The sequence below is a fragment of the Ammospiza nelsoni genome, chromosome 14 (assembly GCF_027579445.1).
Source record: "Ammospiza nelsoni isolate bAmmNel1 chromosome 14, bAmmNel1.pri, whole genome shotgun sequence".
Classification (NCBI taxonomy): domain Eukaryota; kingdom Metazoa; phylum Chordata; class Aves; order Passeriformes; family Passerellidae; genus Ammospiza; species Ammospiza nelsoni.
This window is the reverse complement of record NC_080646.1, coordinates 170,481-189,475: the sequence shown is the minus strand read 5'-3', so window position 1 is coordinate 189,475 and position 18,995 is coordinate 170,481. Positions and strand designations below refer to the sequence as shown.

At 39.3% G+C, this 18,995-nt stretch overlaps 1 protein-coding gene across 1 annotated transcript in view; it reads left to right on the top strand.

The window, feature by feature from the left end:
- IQGAP1 (IQ motif containing GTPase activating protein 1) overlaps positions 1 to 18,995 on the top strand; it is a 53,750-nt gene that overhangs the window by 20,300 nt on the left and 14,455 nt on the right. Inside the window, exons 10-26 of the mRNA XM_059481947.1 lie at positions 156 to 319; positions 2,032 to 2,116; positions 3,180 to 3,343; positions 3,714 to 3,874; positions 4,384 to 4,508; positions 7,696 to 7,859; positions 10,512 to 10,602; positions 11,578 to 11,739; positions 12,108 to 12,250; positions 12,612 to 12,782; positions 13,855 to 13,938; positions 14,037 to 14,108; positions 14,201 to 14,270; positions 15,031 to 15,239; positions 16,291 to 16,446; positions 16,663 to 16,826; positions 17,630 to 17,854. Coding sequence (XP_059337930.1) covers positions 156 to 319; positions 2,032 to 2,116; positions 3,180 to 3,343; positions 3,714 to 3,874; positions 4,384 to 4,508; positions 7,696 to 7,859; positions 10,512 to 10,602; positions 11,578 to 11,739; positions 12,108 to 12,250; positions 12,612 to 12,782; positions 13,855 to 13,938; positions 14,037 to 14,108; positions 14,201 to 14,270; positions 15,031 to 15,239; positions 16,291 to 16,446; positions 16,663 to 16,826; positions 17,630 to 17,854 — 2,410 coding nt within the window. The remainder of the gene's footprint in view (positions 1 to 155; positions 320 to 2,031; positions 2,117 to 3,179; positions 3,344 to 3,713; positions 3,875 to 4,383; positions 4,509 to 7,695; positions 7,860 to 10,511; positions 10,603 to 11,577; positions 11,740 to 12,107; positions 12,251 to 12,611; positions 12,783 to 13,854; positions 13,939 to 14,036; positions 14,109 to 14,200; positions 14,271 to 15,030; positions 15,240 to 16,290; positions 16,447 to 16,662; positions 16,827 to 17,629; positions 17,855 to 18,995) is intronic.

Here is an 18,995-nt window from a genome sequence, read left to right as displayed (position 1 = left end):
AATAATTCATAATTGACTATATAATTGATTCTGGAAGTGTTCCTTTTGGATTACATACCTAACTTGTTGTCTATCAGGTCTAAGAGTATTTCTTTCTGAGTGGTAGGTTGTGTAAACCATGGCACTTTCTCAAGACTCTGTTTTACTGTTGCTAGCACATGCAGCCATATCAAAGATTGACCTGGCTTTGGAACGAGGAGATGCGTTAGCACTGTATGAAGCTTTGGCAACACCAGCCCTGGGACTTCAAGGATTGCTACAAGAAAATTGCGATTGGTATTTCAAGCAGTTCTTGAGTGATAGACAACAGAAACAGGAGGTATGGTGTTGGGGAGGGTGAAACAAGAAAGCCTTTTAAATATGACTGCCCGGCAAAAGAGTTTGAGAATATAGAAACTATAAGTGAGATTGAAATGAAAGCGACCTTTGAGATACCTTAGTTGTGACCAGTTGAATGTAATCCCCACTGGAGGAAACAATTCCCTCTGCAAGTAGGCCCTGCAGCTTGGCAGACGGGGCCCAAAGAGTAAGATTTAAGGTTTAACATGTAAATGTAGTATAGTAATGTAGTGATTCTTATAGGTTGTGTGGAAATGTTATAAGATATGCATGCTGTAGTAGATTGGTTAATGAGAATCTGCATATTCAACACTGAAGATGATTTATTGTATTGTAATGGGAGCTTCGCTCTCTTTTCGCGCTTTCTTATCTCTCTTCTCCCTTATCTCTTTGCTCGCTCTCGCGCTCTTCTTTGCGCCCTTTTCTTTCTTTGTCTCTTTGTCTTCCCTCTGCACTTCTTCACCCCCTCCTTTCTACATGCTCTCCGCTCTTAAACCTTTGCCGTTGACTCTCTTACGCTTTAAGCCCCTTTTCTCTCGGGCCTGCTCCGAGCTGCGGCTGGCAGCTCACAGCAGGGCCCTGCACCCCCACCCTTTGCAATAAACTACAAGTTATATGACTTGGCTTCAAAGAGATCTCATCTCCGTCTGTCCCTACCGTGCGTGACCCCCGTCACTCCTACAGTATGGAAAAGTATAGATTACCCTGATTTGTGAGGTTTTTTTCCCTGCCTTTCACCATACAACTGTGTACTAATCACTTGGTATATACCTGCATTACGGTTTAGTGTTGTCTAGAAAAAGTCAGTGTTAAGAGACGGAAGCATTGAGTAAGCCTATTATTTAGGCTTTATCTCTGCATGTGAAAGGCCAGTATAATTTTTGTATGTATGTAGGTGTACATATAATAGACCAAACCTTAAACTGCTAACTTGTGTGTGTATAGAACTATTAAAATTAAGGTGTGTCCTCCCTCATTTTGCTATTGTCAGTGCCTAAATAATATGAATACGAGTGTTTTATAAACACCTATCAGATAAGCTTGAACTACTTTCACTGTGGAGAATACTATCATAGACCGCTTGAAGGCATGGTGCTTAGGGACATGGTTTAATGGTGGATTTGGCAGTATTAGGTGTATGGTTGGACTCAGTGCTCCTTAGGGTCTTTTTCAGCTTCAATGATTCTGTGATGGTACCCGAGTTATTAAAGTCCTCCTACTTATTTTCTATTTGTATTTGTGTGATATCATAATAGTTCAAGAAGTGTGTATGTATAAGCCAATGCTGCATGTTCTCCATTTTGATGTTCTGCTAACTCTGTAGTTGCTCAGAGGTAAAACGCAACATTACTTAATGGATTGTTTCATGCCAATTGCTAGTCTCACTGCAGCAACCAGCTCATGTACAGAGAGCCTTTCCCCTCAAAGTTGTGCCTTTTGTCTTAAGTATGTTATCACTTTGGAAGCAATCTTGCCTTTTATTGCTATGTCCATGGGACTGCAGTTCTGATATAAAAAAGATCAGATTGTACACATACAATCTTTCAGCACCTGAACTTAGAATCTGGTGAGTAATTTCATATTTCCTTACGTCTATTCTTTCTGGTTTAAGTTCAAGTGGAGTATTTTTATTGAGGTAATTGAAATTAACTTGGCATTGTTTCACCCTTACAGTTTCTGTTTTTTCTTTAGGCTGGCCTTACAGGTCCTCTGCAGAAGGAAGAGTTGCAGTTGGGAGTGGATGCTGCTAACAGGGCAGCGCAGCAGTACCAGCAAAGTAAGGATCAGCAGAAATTTCTGTAGCAAAGTCACTGTGGATGTGATCAAGAAAATGAAGCAGCACAGTATTTGGGTTTATTATGAATGGTCATTGTGAATGTTCTTTAAGTATTTTACAGCTGCTAAGAACATGAAAGAGAGTTGGTTGCCCTAATTATTTGCAGTGTCTTTTATCCAACTCTTACAATGTGGCTGGAGATAACAGCATTAGAACATTAATTTGAATTAAGAAACATTGAATTTTTGCATCCATCTTAAATAACCTCTTTTTATAGATTACTTTTATGAATTTTTATGCTGTGGATCTGTGAAGAAAATCTGGATTGCTCCAAGAGATGTGAAAGATAGTTTTATCTGCTGATCATTTACACTGAGCTATAGAACCATTACTGTTTCCAAATATCAGGTAGCAAATAAAATGCCGATAATTTGCTGATTGGTTTTTGATAGATGCTTCTGAGACTGCACTGAGCTCTCTTACTGTCCAGGAGCAATTTACTTTGTGATAGGTAGAAAGGAGAGTAACAGAGGTTGGAGGAGAGAGGGTTTAGAATACAAGAGGAAAATAGCGAATGCTGAATTAAGTAGGCAGCTACCTTTGAAGTGCCTTGTTTGTTAGGCATGGACGTCCACATTTGTTTACCTTCTTGTGGTGTTTTAAGTTAGCCAGCATGTACCCAATATGGAGTGCCTGTGTTACTGCCTTGAGCAGGATAGAGGTAGAAAGGAAGAAAAAATCGGTATGATTCACCCATCCAAAAATTTGCAGTGAGGCTTCTTACTATCAGAATAGTGAAATGGTAAAACAGTCCCTTGATAACCAGACAAAAAGGTGAACTAGTATTAAATAGGAACATTGTGTGTTTTAATGGTCTTCAGTAATGGAAGACTGGCTAACTAGTGTAGGGGGTGTATGGATCTGAGAGTTTGGCTCTTTCCCTGCAGTTTGGGTATTATTCTTTGTCTAGTTAAGTATTTGAGTAAAATGAAAGTGCTAGTAAGTATTATGGGAGTCTCAGCTGTCTGCCTTCCTCATTTTTTTATGCTCTTTGAATTTCTAGAACTGGCAGCAGTAGCCAAAATTAATTCAGCAATTCGAATGGGTGATGCTGAGAAGACTGTGGCAGAAATGATGAATCCAGAGGCCCAGTTACCAGAGGTTTATACATTTGCTGCAGATCTTTACCAAAGGGAGCTGGCCACCTTACAGCAACAGAGCCCTGAAGTAAGTATCAACTTCTCTGTTATTTCTGAAGGTTGGCATGGGTCACTGGGTCCACCTTGTCTGTTTTCCTGAATGCGTTCTCTGGAACAAACCTGTCTTGAGTCTTCCCAGAACTGCTTTGGTGTTCAGTCTGTTCTGATGTGGTTTAATCCTTTGATCTTGATCTGATCGGCCTTGTAAGACTTTACCTCAGTCTCTTACTTAGTGATCGAGCTTTGTTTATGATACTCACCTTTCTACTTTGTTGTCTTAAAGGATATCTCTTTGCCTTGTTACATGTCTGCTCTGACAGCTACTCCATTGTTCTCTGTGTGCAGCAATAGTTTGTATAGAGTGAATAGAATTAATTTGTTGTCCTCTTTGTATGCAGGGTCACCTCACCCATCCAGAACTGGCTGTTGCTGTGGAGATGCTGTCTTCTGTGGCCCTGATTAACAGGGCTTTGGATTCAGGGGATATGAACACAGTGTGGAAACAACTGAGCAGTCCTGTCACAGGCCTTACAAACATTGAGGATGAGAACTCACAGAGGTGAGTAATTCAAGGAATTGTAGCTATCCTTGATGTGCTCTGTGGCTTCATGAATTTTCTGTTCCTTCTCTTAAATTTTACATGATTTCTACATTCTTTCTTGCAGTATGGATTTAATCTCTGCTATCTCTTGAATCTTGTTTTTGCAAATACTGTTTCTTATTGGTCTGATTCCTGTGCTGTCTTGTGGATTTCACATTAAAATCGTGCTGTAATACCATTAGGTTGTCACTAGTACTTATGCCAGCTCACCCATTTTGTTTGTCCTGGACTCTTACTCAGCGTTTCAGTGCTTTTTTCTGTTTGGCAGTTTTGTCTGATTGAACCTACTTCACATTTGTGCTGATATCCTTCACACACACAATCATTTCTCTTTCTCCCCATTTTCAGTTTCAACTCTCATGTTACCTCTCCGACTTAGTGTGCAGTTCTCAGTGCAGGGTTGTGTGCTCCCTGAGCAGCTTGTTGCAATGTCATGTTTACTGGATTTGGGTTTTGTTTTCTGACAGATACATTGATGATTTGGTGAAGCTGAAAGCTGAAAGAAGTGCAGAAGGAAATGAATTTATCACATGGAATGATATCCAATCATGTGTTGATCATGTGAATAAAGTTGTGCATGAAGAACATGAAAGTAGGTTTTTCTGTTCAATTCATGGTAGACTGATTGTAGCTTATAAGGAGTGCTAAAAGTAGATGTCAATCCAAAAAGTTATTGATTGACTTGTAGTTGTGTTATGCATTAGATATCTAGGAAGATCTTAGTTGTGAACAAGACTTGGTGTTCTGTAATCTGAAAGTCTTGATTGCAGGACTTTTTGTGGATGGAGAGATCAGGCAGTCTGTTGTGTTTGTGGTATTGATGTCAGTATTTCAAAGCTGTTTATTAATACTTCCAGTGTAAATTTCTACCCTTTTTGGGTTGGAAATGCATTGCCTGCTGTCAGCATCTAGGATTAGTCTAGAATCTTCTCATTTTGCTTCAATCCCCCAATTTTAGGCTAGTATTACCAAAATCTCTCAATTAGTTGTAGCCTTGTCTTGGAGTGCTCCATCTTTCTTCCTAATTTGCTGCATTCAGTAGAAGAGATTTTTCTTAAAGTCTTATCCTTTTATTTGATGGCTACTTTTTCCCTGTTCAGGTTTTCCTATTCTTCCTTTTTTTTTTTTTTTTGTTTTTTTTTTTTTTTTTTTTTTAATCTGCACTGGTCTTTTTACCTTCCCAGTATTTCATTCCCTGGTTTAGTTGCCAGTGATTTAGCTCTGTAATCAGAAGATGTGCAAAAAACTCTCTGAAGTTGCAAGTGTCTAACACAGATCACTGGTGATACTCCTGCTCCCTGGGTGCAGGGACAATGATATTTGAGCTCTCACAGTGGCCATGCTTCTGAAGTTAATCTTTCAACTGTACCTTGTGTCTTACGCCCTACAATCGCACTGTTCAGTGTTTCCCTAGGCGGCTTATTGACCTGGAGCATGGAAGCCTGTTTCTTTGCATTCATATAAAAGGTGTGCTCGAGGAATCACCACTAGTGCATTGCACTCACTTACAGGTATTGGTCAGTAGTCCTATATTGAAGAGAAAGGGAGAGGTGTAGTATATACATACATATACAGTGCGAGGTTCAACGAGACCTGGAGCAGCCTGGTCTGTAGTCTTCTTGGCTAGTGGAAGGTGTGCCTTGCCCCTGGCAAGGGGCCTTGGAGCTAGGTGATCTTTAATGTCCCTTCCAACCCAAACCACTCTATGCAGCAAGTGTGAATACTGAAAATTATATACTCATGAAAGAAAAAAAATTACTGTTGCAAGCTGAAAATGGTGAATGAGTGTTAATATAATTCTGTGCTTCTAGCCCTTCAAGTTTTTTACTTTCTGTTTCTCAGTAGTATTTATGTTAATAATGGTCTTGTAACAGTGATAAAAGACTGGGTGTGAGTGTAATTATGAAGACTTTATCAGAAGAGAAAACTGGAGTAATTCTTCTTGCACTAAGACAGTATTAGTTGACGTAAAATCCAGACTGAAGATAGAGGAGTCCTTGAAAATAGTACAGTTAAACAAACTTATTCTTCATTAGATCCTTGTGATGTTCTGTTTTGTATGGTTTAATTTTGTAGGTTTTTTTCTTGTTTTCATTAAGGGTTCTTAATTTTTGTTTATGACCAATACTGAAAACCTCCTGAGTTTGACTCTAGCTTTGAAGCTATATTTGTAATATTTATAATTTTATAATATTTAGTATCTCAGCAAGGCTTGGAGCTTTGCATCATAAAGCGGGAGAGATTTGTCACAAGTGTGGAGGTGATGATAAAATTTATGTTGTACACGGAGACAAGCCGGTGTCTTCTGCCACTCCTTGTTTCTGTACTTGGTGTGTTTCACTTTGCAAAGCTTATACTCTAGAGAGGGTTAACTTGTAAATTAAAAGCCTGCTGTCTTGGTTAACTTGTTTTCTGCATCTCCAAATAGACACTATGTTTCCTGTTTGGGTCACCTAAGTAGATCTGTTAAAACCACACAAACGGGGCGCCGCATTGGGGGTGCGCACACCGGGGCTAGTTTTATAGTATCTTTATAGTATCTTTTCCTTTCTGTGTAAGAGGTTACAGTGGAATTCTAAAGGTCTGTGTAGTCCCAACATCCTGTTTCTTTTAACGCCCCTTGTCCTGTAAGAAAATCTGCAGAAAGTCCTATAATGACGTAAATTGTTCTCCTGGGAAATTTCCTAATTCTTTGGTCTGCTTCGTATATGCCCTTATAGAAAGATACGTTTATCTTCTCTCTATGAATAACTTGAATTAGTCAGAGAAGGTCCTCAAGCTTTGTGATTGTATATAAATGTATGTGTGTGTGTATGAGTGTATTTTTTTTTCTGTGTGCTTTCTTAAGTTATCGTATCTGGTTTTTGATGGAAACCATGCCATTGTTTTATGTTGCAGTTCTTGCAATGTCCTTAGCATATATTTTTCCTTGATCTCTATCCAAATGTAATCTCTTCCCCAAGGTGTTCTACTTTTTTAATCAACTTCTGTTTTGTGAGTCTTGTGTTGAAGAGTCACAATCTTTGAATACAAGCAGAGTTGGAGATTCCCACACTGATCTCCTTTCTTTTATCTAACAGAGTTCTTTGTTCTGCACTGAACCAAACCATGGCTGGATCCTTCTTTAAGTAGAGAATTGAATCAGATGAACTCTGGGATTCATCTCAACCTGAGTTATTTCATGATTTTCAGGATCAGTTGCTGTAGATGTAGATTCTGTTTGCATTTAGCTAACTGTAAGGTCTTTATTTTGCTGAACAGTAAATTTTACTGTACTTGAATAGCATCCACTTTTCTGATAATACAGCTGATACTACATATGTCCTTAATAAAAGAGTTTTCTAAAATACAAGGTTACTGTATTTTTAAATGGTATTCCATGCAGGGCCTTAGTTTCATGTGAAGATTTCTTTCCAAGCCATAACCTTGGAATATTGTGAACTCTGGCCATTTGGGCTTTCTAGAAGCTCTGAGCTGGGTGTCTGAGGATTCAGTTTTGTCTCTGCATGTGGTCTCCCTGAGGTGCTTTTTTATTTTTTCCTTTGAAACTTTATTTTTTTGATTGCAGCGCTCAAGAATTACAACTACTTTGGAGAGGAGAAATAGCTTTGGTTTCTTTGCTAGTAAATAATGTTTTCTGTTGAAAAAATAATGTGTTCTGAGCTGTTACTTGATTTAGGAAGGACTAACTGCACTTTTGTTCTGAAGCAATGCTTGTGATTATTGTTAACCAAGAATGAAACTTTGTCTTTCTCCTCCCCCTTTGCCTTCCTCCCTAGGGATTTTGGCAATTGGTCTTATTAATGAAGCTCTGGATGAAGGGGACACCAAGAAGACTCTTCAAGCCTTACAGACTCCTGCAGCAAAATTGGAGGGTGTAGCCCCAAAGGTAGCACAGCATTACCAAGATACACTACTTCGAGCCAAGAGGGAGAAAGCGCAGGTGAGTGCAGTTAAATGCACCTTTTGAAAGACCTTTGCATTAGTGTTCTGTAATGTTACTGGTCTTGAAAGTCCGGAATCAAAACTGGCAATGGAGAAGTGGCCATTCTGCATACCTTCAACTGATCTTCACCAATCAGAAGGAGATTTCAGCTAGCAGTGTCAATCTGTGAACTGTGGAGATGGGTGTAAGGATATTAAGAGCACATGGTTGCTTGCTATAGCTAAACTCAGGTCCCAAGTGAGGTATGTATCTTTTTTGTGGAAAAAATGATATTCATTATCTGGTTTTGTGAGGAGACCATGTTCATTCCAGGAGTACTGAACTTCTGCTTGCAAGTTTTCTGCAAGCTTAAGTACTTTATTCTCATGTTCTGTGTTAAATGTATTCTGAAGTATAGTTATATATATGACAAAAAAGAAAGTTTCTGGAAGTGGAAAAATCTGTAAAGTGATAAATTAGAAAAAAGATATGAAACAACATGCATACATGCTACCAGCAAAATATATATGCTGTTGTTCACCTGATGACACTTCCATTGCTTATGGCTTTTTTGAGCTGAAGTTGTCATTAGCCAGGGACTTCTACCTACTTGTACATAGTTGCAGTTTTCACTAATTGAAAGGTGAAGATGAAGAGAGGAAGAGCAAGTTTCATCTTACACCTTTCATCAAGGTATAAGAAAGGATGACAAGTGCAGGTGTGTGTATGCAAGTGATTTTTGGGTAGTAGGGAGGGGACACTGTTTTTTTTCCCCATATCTATTTACAGAGAAGTAGCAGATGTCTGCTTTCCGTGACTTGAGAGTGTTTTGTTTTCTTTTTTCTGCTGTGGAGCTCATTGTTCAAGTAGCAATGCACAATTTTTTACAGAGGCTAAGGTCTAGATTGTGTTGAACATTTTGTTTTTGACTAAAGGTAAACCAGTATGATGACAATAGAAAACTGTATGCTATTCTGATGGAAATCATTGAGCACCTTTCCCAAGGGTCTTGACAGGGTTAATGTTCCTCAGGATCCATTTTGCACTGAAGCATTTCCTCTCGCTGAGTCAGAATGAAACAATGAAATCTTTTTATCCTGTACTTAAACTTGTGCCAGACTGTGCTGGTAACTTCTGGGTTGGTATGAAATTACCTTATTTAGACATAAGATAAATAAAGGGCTTCTCCCAGCAGCATGGGAATAATTCCAGAAATAGAAAGATCATATTATACAGTAACTATGTGGGGAAAATAACCACAATCTGAAGTCAACTGTTACGAACTAGTGATTTCTATACCTCGGGGCTGAGAAGGATTAATGTTCACCTGAAGATGTTGTTCAGTTGCTTACTTGATTGGGGAGTGCTATATCATGCTGATGAGAGAGGTGAGAGGGGAAAAAACAGTAGACTCCATAGTATGTTACAGTGTGTGTATCTTGCAGAAAGCCTTGCAGCAGTAAAACTGTAGAGAAGCCACAACATGGTTTTGACTTCTGTGGATACATAGTACAGTAGAGTTACAGTGATGATTCTCCCCCACATCCTGGACAGGAATTTTGCTGTTGCTGGTACTCTTGTGGGACTGTCTGGCTTTCAGATGAAATCTGCCTATGAAGGTCATGTTAAGCTCTTGAATGAAGTATCATTTAGCCAGTTAGTTTCAGATCTGCCAAAACAATGGTTAAAATATGGAAAGCACATGAGGAAATGTTCATTTTAAGTCTGACCTTAAAGCCCTCGAATGTTGTAAATAGTGGTTCTTTTGTGCACTGTGATTATTATTCCCTTCCAGAACTAAAGGTTTCCTATGTTCTGTTTGTATGAGAAAAGTTGTCAGAGGGATGGTAGTTGCATCTTAGCATTTCTTTTGGTAGTTACCTACAGGAAGGACCAGTGGGTGGAGAGAAGCTTATGCTTGGCAACTGCTGGGTCATTGTTCTCTATGTATATTTTGGGACTTGCAAAACACTTGTCCCTTTCCTCCTCTCAAATTTCTGCGTGTAACATTAGCTCATTTGGCTAGATTTCCCAGCCAAAATACACGATACTGTGTGATCACTGTTCCTTGACAGGCCATCTGTTAAAATAAAGATTTAAAACATGGCTTTGACTGCTGTGTGTGTACACCCATCCACAACACATACAATGCTTTTTGCTTTGTTAGTTTGTACAGGTTTGTGAAGTTTTGTGGGCAGGGAAATGAGCAGCCTGATGTGACCTTTCCCAAAGGTTTATTAGTTTCTGCACACATATGTGCATCAGCAGCTCTCGGTAGTCCTTCTGTTGAAGGACTAACTTCCTGGAAAATCATATACTCTTAGCTAGTATGGCTTTAGGACTAGCTGGCACTAAGTCCCTGGCCTTGTGTTTGCTCATCTTATTAGAGTGATTCTTATTGATAGAATTTCTTGTTTGTTCTGTTTACTGCGAATTTCTTTTGTCCAGGGAAAGTGTTGAGTTTGGTAATGCCATAGTAGTCTCTGCCAGTCACAAATCCACATTATATCCTTGTGCTGGAGTTAGTTAGGAAGACTGAAATACTTATTTTTCCCTCTATTATGGAAAACTACTCTATTGGCTGTTTCTGAATATAGGTTATCTTACTTGGCAAAAATAGTGATACTTTTCTCCTGATATTGTATATTTTTCTTGTTGTATTCTCTTCAGGACACACAGGATGAAACAGCTGTACTTTGGCTAGATGAAATTCAGGATGGGATTCATAAAGCTAACAAGGACACTGAGGAGTCCCAGAGATGTAAGTATTATCGCACAGTATTGCAATTAATCCCCACTACCAGCCAAATACCACTTATTTAAGGAAAAGTTGGGGGCTAGAAATGTCATATACATGTGGCAAAGGAAACCAGAAGAGCCTACAGGCTTCTGGTGCAGGTGTGGTTTTTTGAGGAGTGAATGTCAGATTCTTCAAATACTAAATTTCTTCTGTTGTGGGGGGGATATGCATTTTTTTCCAGTTTTGCATGTGACCATTAGACTACGTTACCTTGTTGGACCAATCTTTTTCAAATTGTTTGTCATTTGCGACTAATTGTGTGTGTCTGTGGGTGATTGGTTAGAAGTGAGAGTGTTCACATGCACTATTGAAATGATGCTTTCTGGTGAGCATTACCTTTTATTTGTGTGAGGTACTGTTGTCTTGTCTTGGTTCTCTTAGATATTACCAGACAAACACTCACATGGTTTTTGGATACAAAGAGTACTGCCCGTCAGTGATACTCACCTTTGCTCCTTAATGCAGTTGGCAGGTGGACTGGTCCACCCGTTGTTGCTTCCCAGTCATTATAACAATTTTGTTTCTGTCTGCAGAAACAATTAAGTAATTATTGCTCTGGTTGTTGAGTTGTGGCTGGCTCTGCCAGAAGAAACTGTGTTAACTGAAACAGACATCAGAGGAGAGCTGTAACTGTGTATGTTGAAAAGTTCTGGTGATAAATCAGCACCATACTGGGACTTTGGGCACACCATTACATGCTGTCAGGTGCAGTTTCACGCATGGCTGGATACTCTGTACTGAAGAGGCCTCTATACTGCAAGTCCTCGAGTTGGTTTTTTATTTATGTTTCATGTTTATGTACACTTAAAATTTGTATATCTTACATACAGCCCAGCTATGAGGGTGTGTTCATGTTGCCTTGCTCTGTTCTGCCCTTCTGTGCTTGCTGTGAGCTACTGAGACCCTGCGCTAACTTGCTTTCTGGTTTTATCCAAGTCTCCTTAGGAATTCTAGCCATTAATGAAGCAGTAGATCGTGGTGACGTTAGCCAGACCCTGAGTGCCTTGCGTTCACCTGATGTTGGGCTGTACGGAGTCACTCCAGAATGTGCTGAGACGTACCAGCAAGAATTGTCAGAAGTTAAGAAAAAGGCAGCAGGTACACCTTAAGTGGCTAACTATCAGTGAAATAAACGCAAGATTATTGTTTATTGGAATTGGAACTAGAGGTAAAAAAGCCCCTGGGAAAAAATCCTGTGTTGTAGATAGCAGCTGTGGATGCTCTGTGAAATAAGGTGTTTTTTTTTTTTTTTTTAAAAATGAGTATTATAATGTTCTCCACTTATACAATACGTTGTGTTTAGGTAGCTCTCATATGAGGTCATTAGGGATTCAGAAACATTCCTTTCCTTGTTTGGAGAAAGAATAATCTGTAAAGGAAATTTCCTGGTTGTAAAATTTGTATGTGTGAAAGGTAAGACACTTGTCAGTGTGTTTCAGACTTCTAATTGCAGTTTCTGCTCTTAGGGGGCAATGGCAGCGAGTGGGTGAAACACTGGGTGAGAGGAGGCTATCATTATTATCATAACCTGCGGACCAAAGAGGGAGGATGGGATGAACCAGCAGAATTTGTGCAAAATGACACTCAGCTGTCACGGGAAGAGATACAGGTAGAGTAATAGATTAACACATACTCCTTCTCTCGAAAGTTGACGTTCTCACCATTCCCACCCTTAATGCAGCTCTGAGATAGAATGCTTCAATGCCATAGTCATGTTAACTCGCTTAGTAATTAATTTGATTTGCTAGGCATCATCAGATTGTGTGTGTCCTATTGTGACAACTCCTTGTCCTATTTCATGAAAATTTATCCTCTCATTAAGAGAGTACGGGACCGTGATGTCACTGTTTTTTGAAACACAGCTTTGGAGTTTCTTGTAAGCACAGTATGGAAAGCTGATGTAACATCCTTTTTTTTTGTATTTCCATTTTCTTTTTCTGGCTTCTCTTCCTATCATAACATTAAATCAGAGCACCATATCTGGAGTCACTGCAGCATACAACCGAGAACAGTTGTGGCTTGCAAATGAGAACCTGATTATGAAACTTCAGGCTTGCTGTCGAGGGTATCTTGTTCGCCAGGAATTCAACTCAAGAATGAATTTTTTGAAGAAGCAAGTCCCAGCAATCACTTGCATTCAGGTAGTGATACCCTTTAATTCTGTTTGGAACTTGTACTCTGCAGTTGTTTTCTGTACACAAGCTTATTAACAGTTTTTGTTCAATTCAAGTAATTACAGCACACAATTGTCTTTGCCTCATATTGTAACTTATCTAAAAACATTTCCTTCTCCAGTAAGTTTTGGTGTATTATTTGCTTTTAGGTGTCATATATAATTGATCCAGTAATCACATAGAATTGGAGAGAGAAAAAGTTACTTGAGGAAGCTTTAACAGTTATTTTTTTATACGTTTCGGGAGTGAGGAAATATGAAGTGTGTTCTATGTGTTGACGGTGATAGTACCATGAGATGCATTGCTGCTGTGATTCATCATGAATTAAGAAGAAACAACATGGTCTTCAGTATTCTTGCTTTTCTTGTCCAGGGATTTGGAGGATAGCTGGATAATTCAGCATGAAATCAGGTGCATTTACAGGACAGCCACAAAAAAATTATTCTGTGATGTTGTAACTGAATTATGTGCAAATGCAACAGTTGCTTTGCACTCTATTACCATTTTATTTTTTCAGCAGTATATATCCAATTGTTTCTGCCTAAGTAGCAGATACTCTGCTGTATATTTAACAGAACCTCCACACCCACTCCCAGCTCATTAAAATAACACACTCTCCCTTTAAGTGTAGTCCAACCCCTTGCCTGACTTCTCTTCCCAAGTGTGAATGGCAGTGGGTCTGCTGGGAAAGCTTAAACTGTTACACCATTGTTCTCAGCAGCAGCAGCAGCAGCTAACACATGATCCTTATGTAGAACAGTTTCTATCAACTTGACTGTTTCACTGTATCCTTGACCCCTAATTGTGCTTCAGAAGGCCCAGGCTCTTCATGATGTAATTTCAAGTCTCTCATGATTACATTTGGAGAATAGTTAATGCTTGACACAGTGTCTCTTGATAAGACAAGCACATCTCCTTCATGTTTCATTTAGCCAAAAGGGCAATTGGAAGCTGAGGAACCCAAAGAAGCTCAGATTTGCAATTACTTCTGTTCAATTAGAAAAGTAAAGTGAATGTGCCTGTTTTGTTTTGTTTTCAGTCTCAATGGCGTGGCTACAAGCAAAGGAAGGCATATCAAACCCGTTTGGGTTACCTACGTGCACAAAAGGACCAAGTAGTAAAGGTAGTGCAGGTTTTCTGCTTGCTGTTTTGGTAAGCCTTTGGGGTAGTGAACTTCATAGATAAGTTTTGGATCTGAGTGTTTTGGTTACCCTTCAATAGATTCAATCAATGACCAGGATGTATCAAGCCAGAAGACGTTACAGAGATCGTCTGCAGTATTTCAGAAACCACGTAAGAGGCTATCTTGTTAAATATATTCTGTACCTGACTTTGGTACTCTTTCCAGAATGATGTCAAGTGCTTTTTTGTTTCTTAAATCCTAGATAAATGATGTCGTAAAAATTCAAGCCTTTATTCGAGCAAACAAAGCCCGAGAAGACTACAAAACCCTCAGTAAGTATTTCCAAGAGAATAAAGCTGCTGTGGCTTGAATCTCTGTTTGTGAGGGATCATAGATTCATAGAAGAGATTCCCCAATTCTCTCTGCCTGTCTCCATTGGAGAGATGCTTTAGCCCATGATAAATCTTTGTAGCCCTCCTCTGGACTCGGCCCTGCAGCTCCATATCCTTCTTACTATATTGGGGGCCCCAGAGCTGAACACAGTACTTCAGGTGGGGTCTCATTAGAGTAGAGTAGAGGAGGAGAATCACCTGCCTTGACCTCCTGACCACACTGCTTTTGATGCAGCCCAGGATGCAGTTGGCTTTCTGTGCTGCAAGTGCACATTGCTGGGTCACATCAAGCTTCTTGTCAACCATTATGATATTGGCTGTGTGGTCTATAACATCAAGACAGTTTTGAGGAGCAGTCGGGATGAAGTTGATAGGGAAGTGCAGGGTGTAGGTAGTTCTTGAGGCTGAAGGAGAAGTTGATTCTAGCTGTCTATTTTTTTTTTCCCTGCTGAAAAATAGAACTGTAGCTTTGCAGTTAGCTCTGACAGTGTGTACTATCCTATGCTAATACTTTGTTCTTGATTTAGTTCTCTTACAATTTTCTCAAAACAGGAGAATTAAAATGTATGAAGCTGGTTAGACAAGATGGTACTAATTTGACTCTGGGTGCTCCTTGATGTGCTGTTTAAACATAGATAAGGCATATATTTACTTCTGTTTGCCATCCCCTAGCATTGTCTATTTTCTTTCCTGTTTTTAGTTAATGCTGAAAATCCACCTATGGCTGTGGTTCGGAAATTTGTCCACTTGCTTGATCAGAGTGACCAAGATTTTCAGGAGGAGCTTGAGCTAATGAAACTCCGTGAAGAAGTTGTAACCTTGATCCGATCCAATCAGCAACTGGAAAATGACCTCAATCTCATGGACATCAAAATTGGTTTGCTAGTGAAAAACAAAATTACATTGCAGGTAAGAAATGTGTGTTGGGAGACCAGCTACACGTAGAATTGAGCCCAGTGGTAGTTGGCATGGAGAGCTCCTGGCCTTAGATGTTGGTTGCTCAGACCTAGTGGAAAACATTTCCCCTGACTTAGTTTTTACTCCCAGTATGTTCTTAGTTAATTCCACTGATTTAGTATGTATCCCTAGAAAGAAAACTGTAGGAGGAGAAGAAACAAGTCCTGAAGCTAAAAAAGGCAGCAGGACTATCTTGAGCTAATAAATGCAACAGGTTTTGTATTGAATGGCTTTGAGACTGTTTTGTTGCTCCTTTGGGGTTAAACAAGTCACATGCCACAAGCTTTCAGCCAAGGGGGTGATTTTGTAATTTTGTCAGCCAAGGGGGTGATTTTGTAATTTTGGAGGCAGGAGACATGCTTGTGAGGCTTGGTTGCTTGTTGGTTAAAGGAAGTGCCCTCTATCTAAGCTTGGCTGGTGTGATTCATTTCCAAAAAAGAAAAAAAAAGGGGCTCTTGCTGATACAGCATTGTCTTTTCTTCAAGCTGAAGTATTGGTCAACTTTCATGTGGTCCTGAATTCATTACACTAGGCTTCTCTGAGCACAAAATCTCAATTGGTGTAGTGAAATTTATCTTAGAAGGAAGCTGCAGTGGTTGGGCTGATGATTGCAGTGAAAAGTGCTATTGCTGTCAGAGTATGTGGAGGTAGTGAGTTAGGTGAATATAGAACAGTATTTGTAAACTGTAAGCCCAGTTTAAAAAAGGAAAACATTTACAAGTTTCTCCAGAATGCTACCAGCTCTGATCGTAATTGCTGCCAAGAGTGACTAGCCCATCTAGGGTTTCAGACCAATTCACAAAGTCAGGAACGAAGCAGAACATATACTTCTAGTTGGAGAAACTGCTGCCACAGCAAACAATGCTTCACTTTTATAGCCCCAGGCATTTCTTGACCCTGCATTTCCACATCCAAGAGAACTAGCTCTCAGATGCAACTGTTTTCCAGTATTTCTTGTTTGAAACTTCTCAGAGTGAAATCTGTACCTTTTCTTTCTTTCCAGGATGTTGTTTCTCATAGCAAAAAACTTACCAAGAAGAACAAGGAACAGCTCTCTGACATGATGATGCTGAACAAGCAAAGGGGAGGTTTGAAAGCATTGAGCAAAGAAAAGAGAGAAAAGTTGGAAGCCTATCAGCATTTGTTCTACCTACTTCAGGTAAGCAACTTCTTACACTGCTTGGTAACCTTTTGTCATAGAAGGTGATATGTCTTAGCAGAGTCTTTGCTTGTGCGCTGTAGTTGTCATAGAAGTAAGTAAGGTTGAAAAAGACCTTTCAAATCAAGTCCAGCCAGCAACTGTTTTGAGCCACCTTAGTTTTTTAGCAACACCAGTGGGGACATGTACACTAAGTAATTTTTCTTGTTGTTGTAGACTAACCCAACCTACTTGGCCAAGCTGATTTTTCAGATGCCTCAAAACAAATCCACAAAATTCATGGATTCTGTCATCTTCACGCTGTATAACTATGCATCCAATCAAAGAGAGGAATACCTGTTGTTGCGACTTTTCCAAACAGCACTGCAGGAAGAGATCAAGTATGTGGTAGCATACGGCACATTCTTGCTGTTGAATCAGTTTTGGCAGTTCCTGAAAATGAGGCACCTTTTCATGTGAAGTCTAGTGCTTATATGCAGATAATGCTAATCTGTCCCTTCACTGTCCTTTTCCCATTTCATATCTATTAATGTAGTCTATCAAAGAAGAATCAAGTATGTCAATAGAAGATGAAGGCTTTTCACTTCAATCAAGATTTCACAACATGGCAGCTACTTCTGATCTGATGCAAAGTCATTCTAAAATTCAGTCTAATCTCAATTCTCCAGTGTCTGATTATAAATATGTCCAACAAAGTGCAAACTCAGGCTTTAGGAGCCAGGAAGAGAGCTAAATCTAAGCTGTCTGGATTTGCAAAAACTAATGAGGAGTCTGAAATCTCTGTTGTTTGGCACTTCTATTTCCTGTCAGTGTTAGAAACTCTGGCTGTCCTCAGACATGTTTTGTTGGATTGCTTAGGCCTTAGGTGCTCAGTGTAACATGACTTACATGACTGTAACTCAAAGTGTGAGTTTGAGTTACATGACTTAACAATGCAGAGTGGCACAACTTGCTGTGAGGAAGAATATGCAATGAACTTTTTAAGGAACTACCCTCAAGCATTTTTGGGAATGCTTTTTAAGCATGAAGATGCCTTGAAACAAATAACAATTTCTAAAAAACATGTGTGTCTCCCCCCACCACCCCACCCCCAAAGTTATGCTTGGAACAGTAGTCCAGGGAAGCGTAGGCAGTGACAGAGTTATGCATACCTAAAATTTCATATGGATTCTTTCTTCTTCAGATCAAAAGTAGACCAGATACATGAAATTGTGACTGGGAATCCTACTGTTATTAAAATGGTGGTAAGTTTCAATCGCGGTGCCCGTGGTCAAAATGCCCTGAGGCAGATCCTTGCACCAGTTGTGAAGGAAATCATCGATGACAAGTCACTTAATATCAAAACTGATCCTGTGGATATTTACAAGTCTTGGGTTAACCAGATGGAATCTCAAACTGGAGAGGCCAGGTATGGGACCTGTTAATACTGTATTTTTCTAAACATTGCTTAGCTGCTTTGCATTGCTCAGTTAGTCATTCAAAACTTGCCTCCTTGGCTCCACTGCATGCATCTGCCAACTGTCTTGTCAAGACAGCTTTCATCTGAGAGTTCTAAAGTTCTTACTCTGGTTATGGTGCTGAGAGTATTGAACAGGAATGTCATTAAATTATGGAAAAAGAAGTACTCTTTGGTATTTTCCTATGTTAACTTGATAGTTAGCTATGAGATGCCCTCTAACGTAAAATAGTGTATTGTAAGAAAATGTATTTGGAAATTGTTTCCATGTCAGTCCCTGTTCATGTCATGCTTGGCCTGTGCAAACACGTACTGTTCTCAAGCACACAAAGCCGCTCTTGCTGGCAGGAACCATCACATTGCGTTTAATTCTCCTTGGTCCTAATATCTTTCTAATTAATATCAGCCATTGATGACAAATTTATATTCAGCTATGTGATTTTGTGTCATTCTGGTTTCTTTTTCTTCGGTGGTTGTGATTTGCTAGGACTTGAGGATTTTGTTGTGTTATTGGGATTTTTTAATGTATTAAAAAAAAAAAAGCAAAAGCCATACAGATGAATGACTTCCTCCATATCTAAAGCAGTTGTATACATTTGCACACTTTATGCAAAATTCTGGATATGGTAAAAATGGAAGTGATGATGTGTATTCCGATTCTTCTCTATACATGAGATTTAGGATACACCTTTATGAATTATCATTTGTTTGTGTTCACTGGAATACTATGCAGTAGTTTCAGCTGATTGAAAAAAGGATAACCATTCCTTCAGCAGCATGTTATATTGATTTTATGGATGCTGCTCTGCTTGTGTCCAAGTTTTCATCATCTTAATACTCAAATGTGTAGCTTTCATTTTCACCAATTCGCAGTCTGAAGTACCACTATGTATAATGAGTGGTGCTTTTTTTGCCTGGTGTGCATGCTGTAAAAAAGATTCAATTTTGAGTTAGCTGGGTCTTTCTCTCAGTGGCCAGCACAAGGGAAAGTAAAGGAAGTAAAAGCAAAAGAATTTCAGTTCTGACGGTGCCAAACAGGTTAATTAAAAGCAGTGCATAATTTTTTGCAGCGAAGTGAATATAAGTTTCTGGT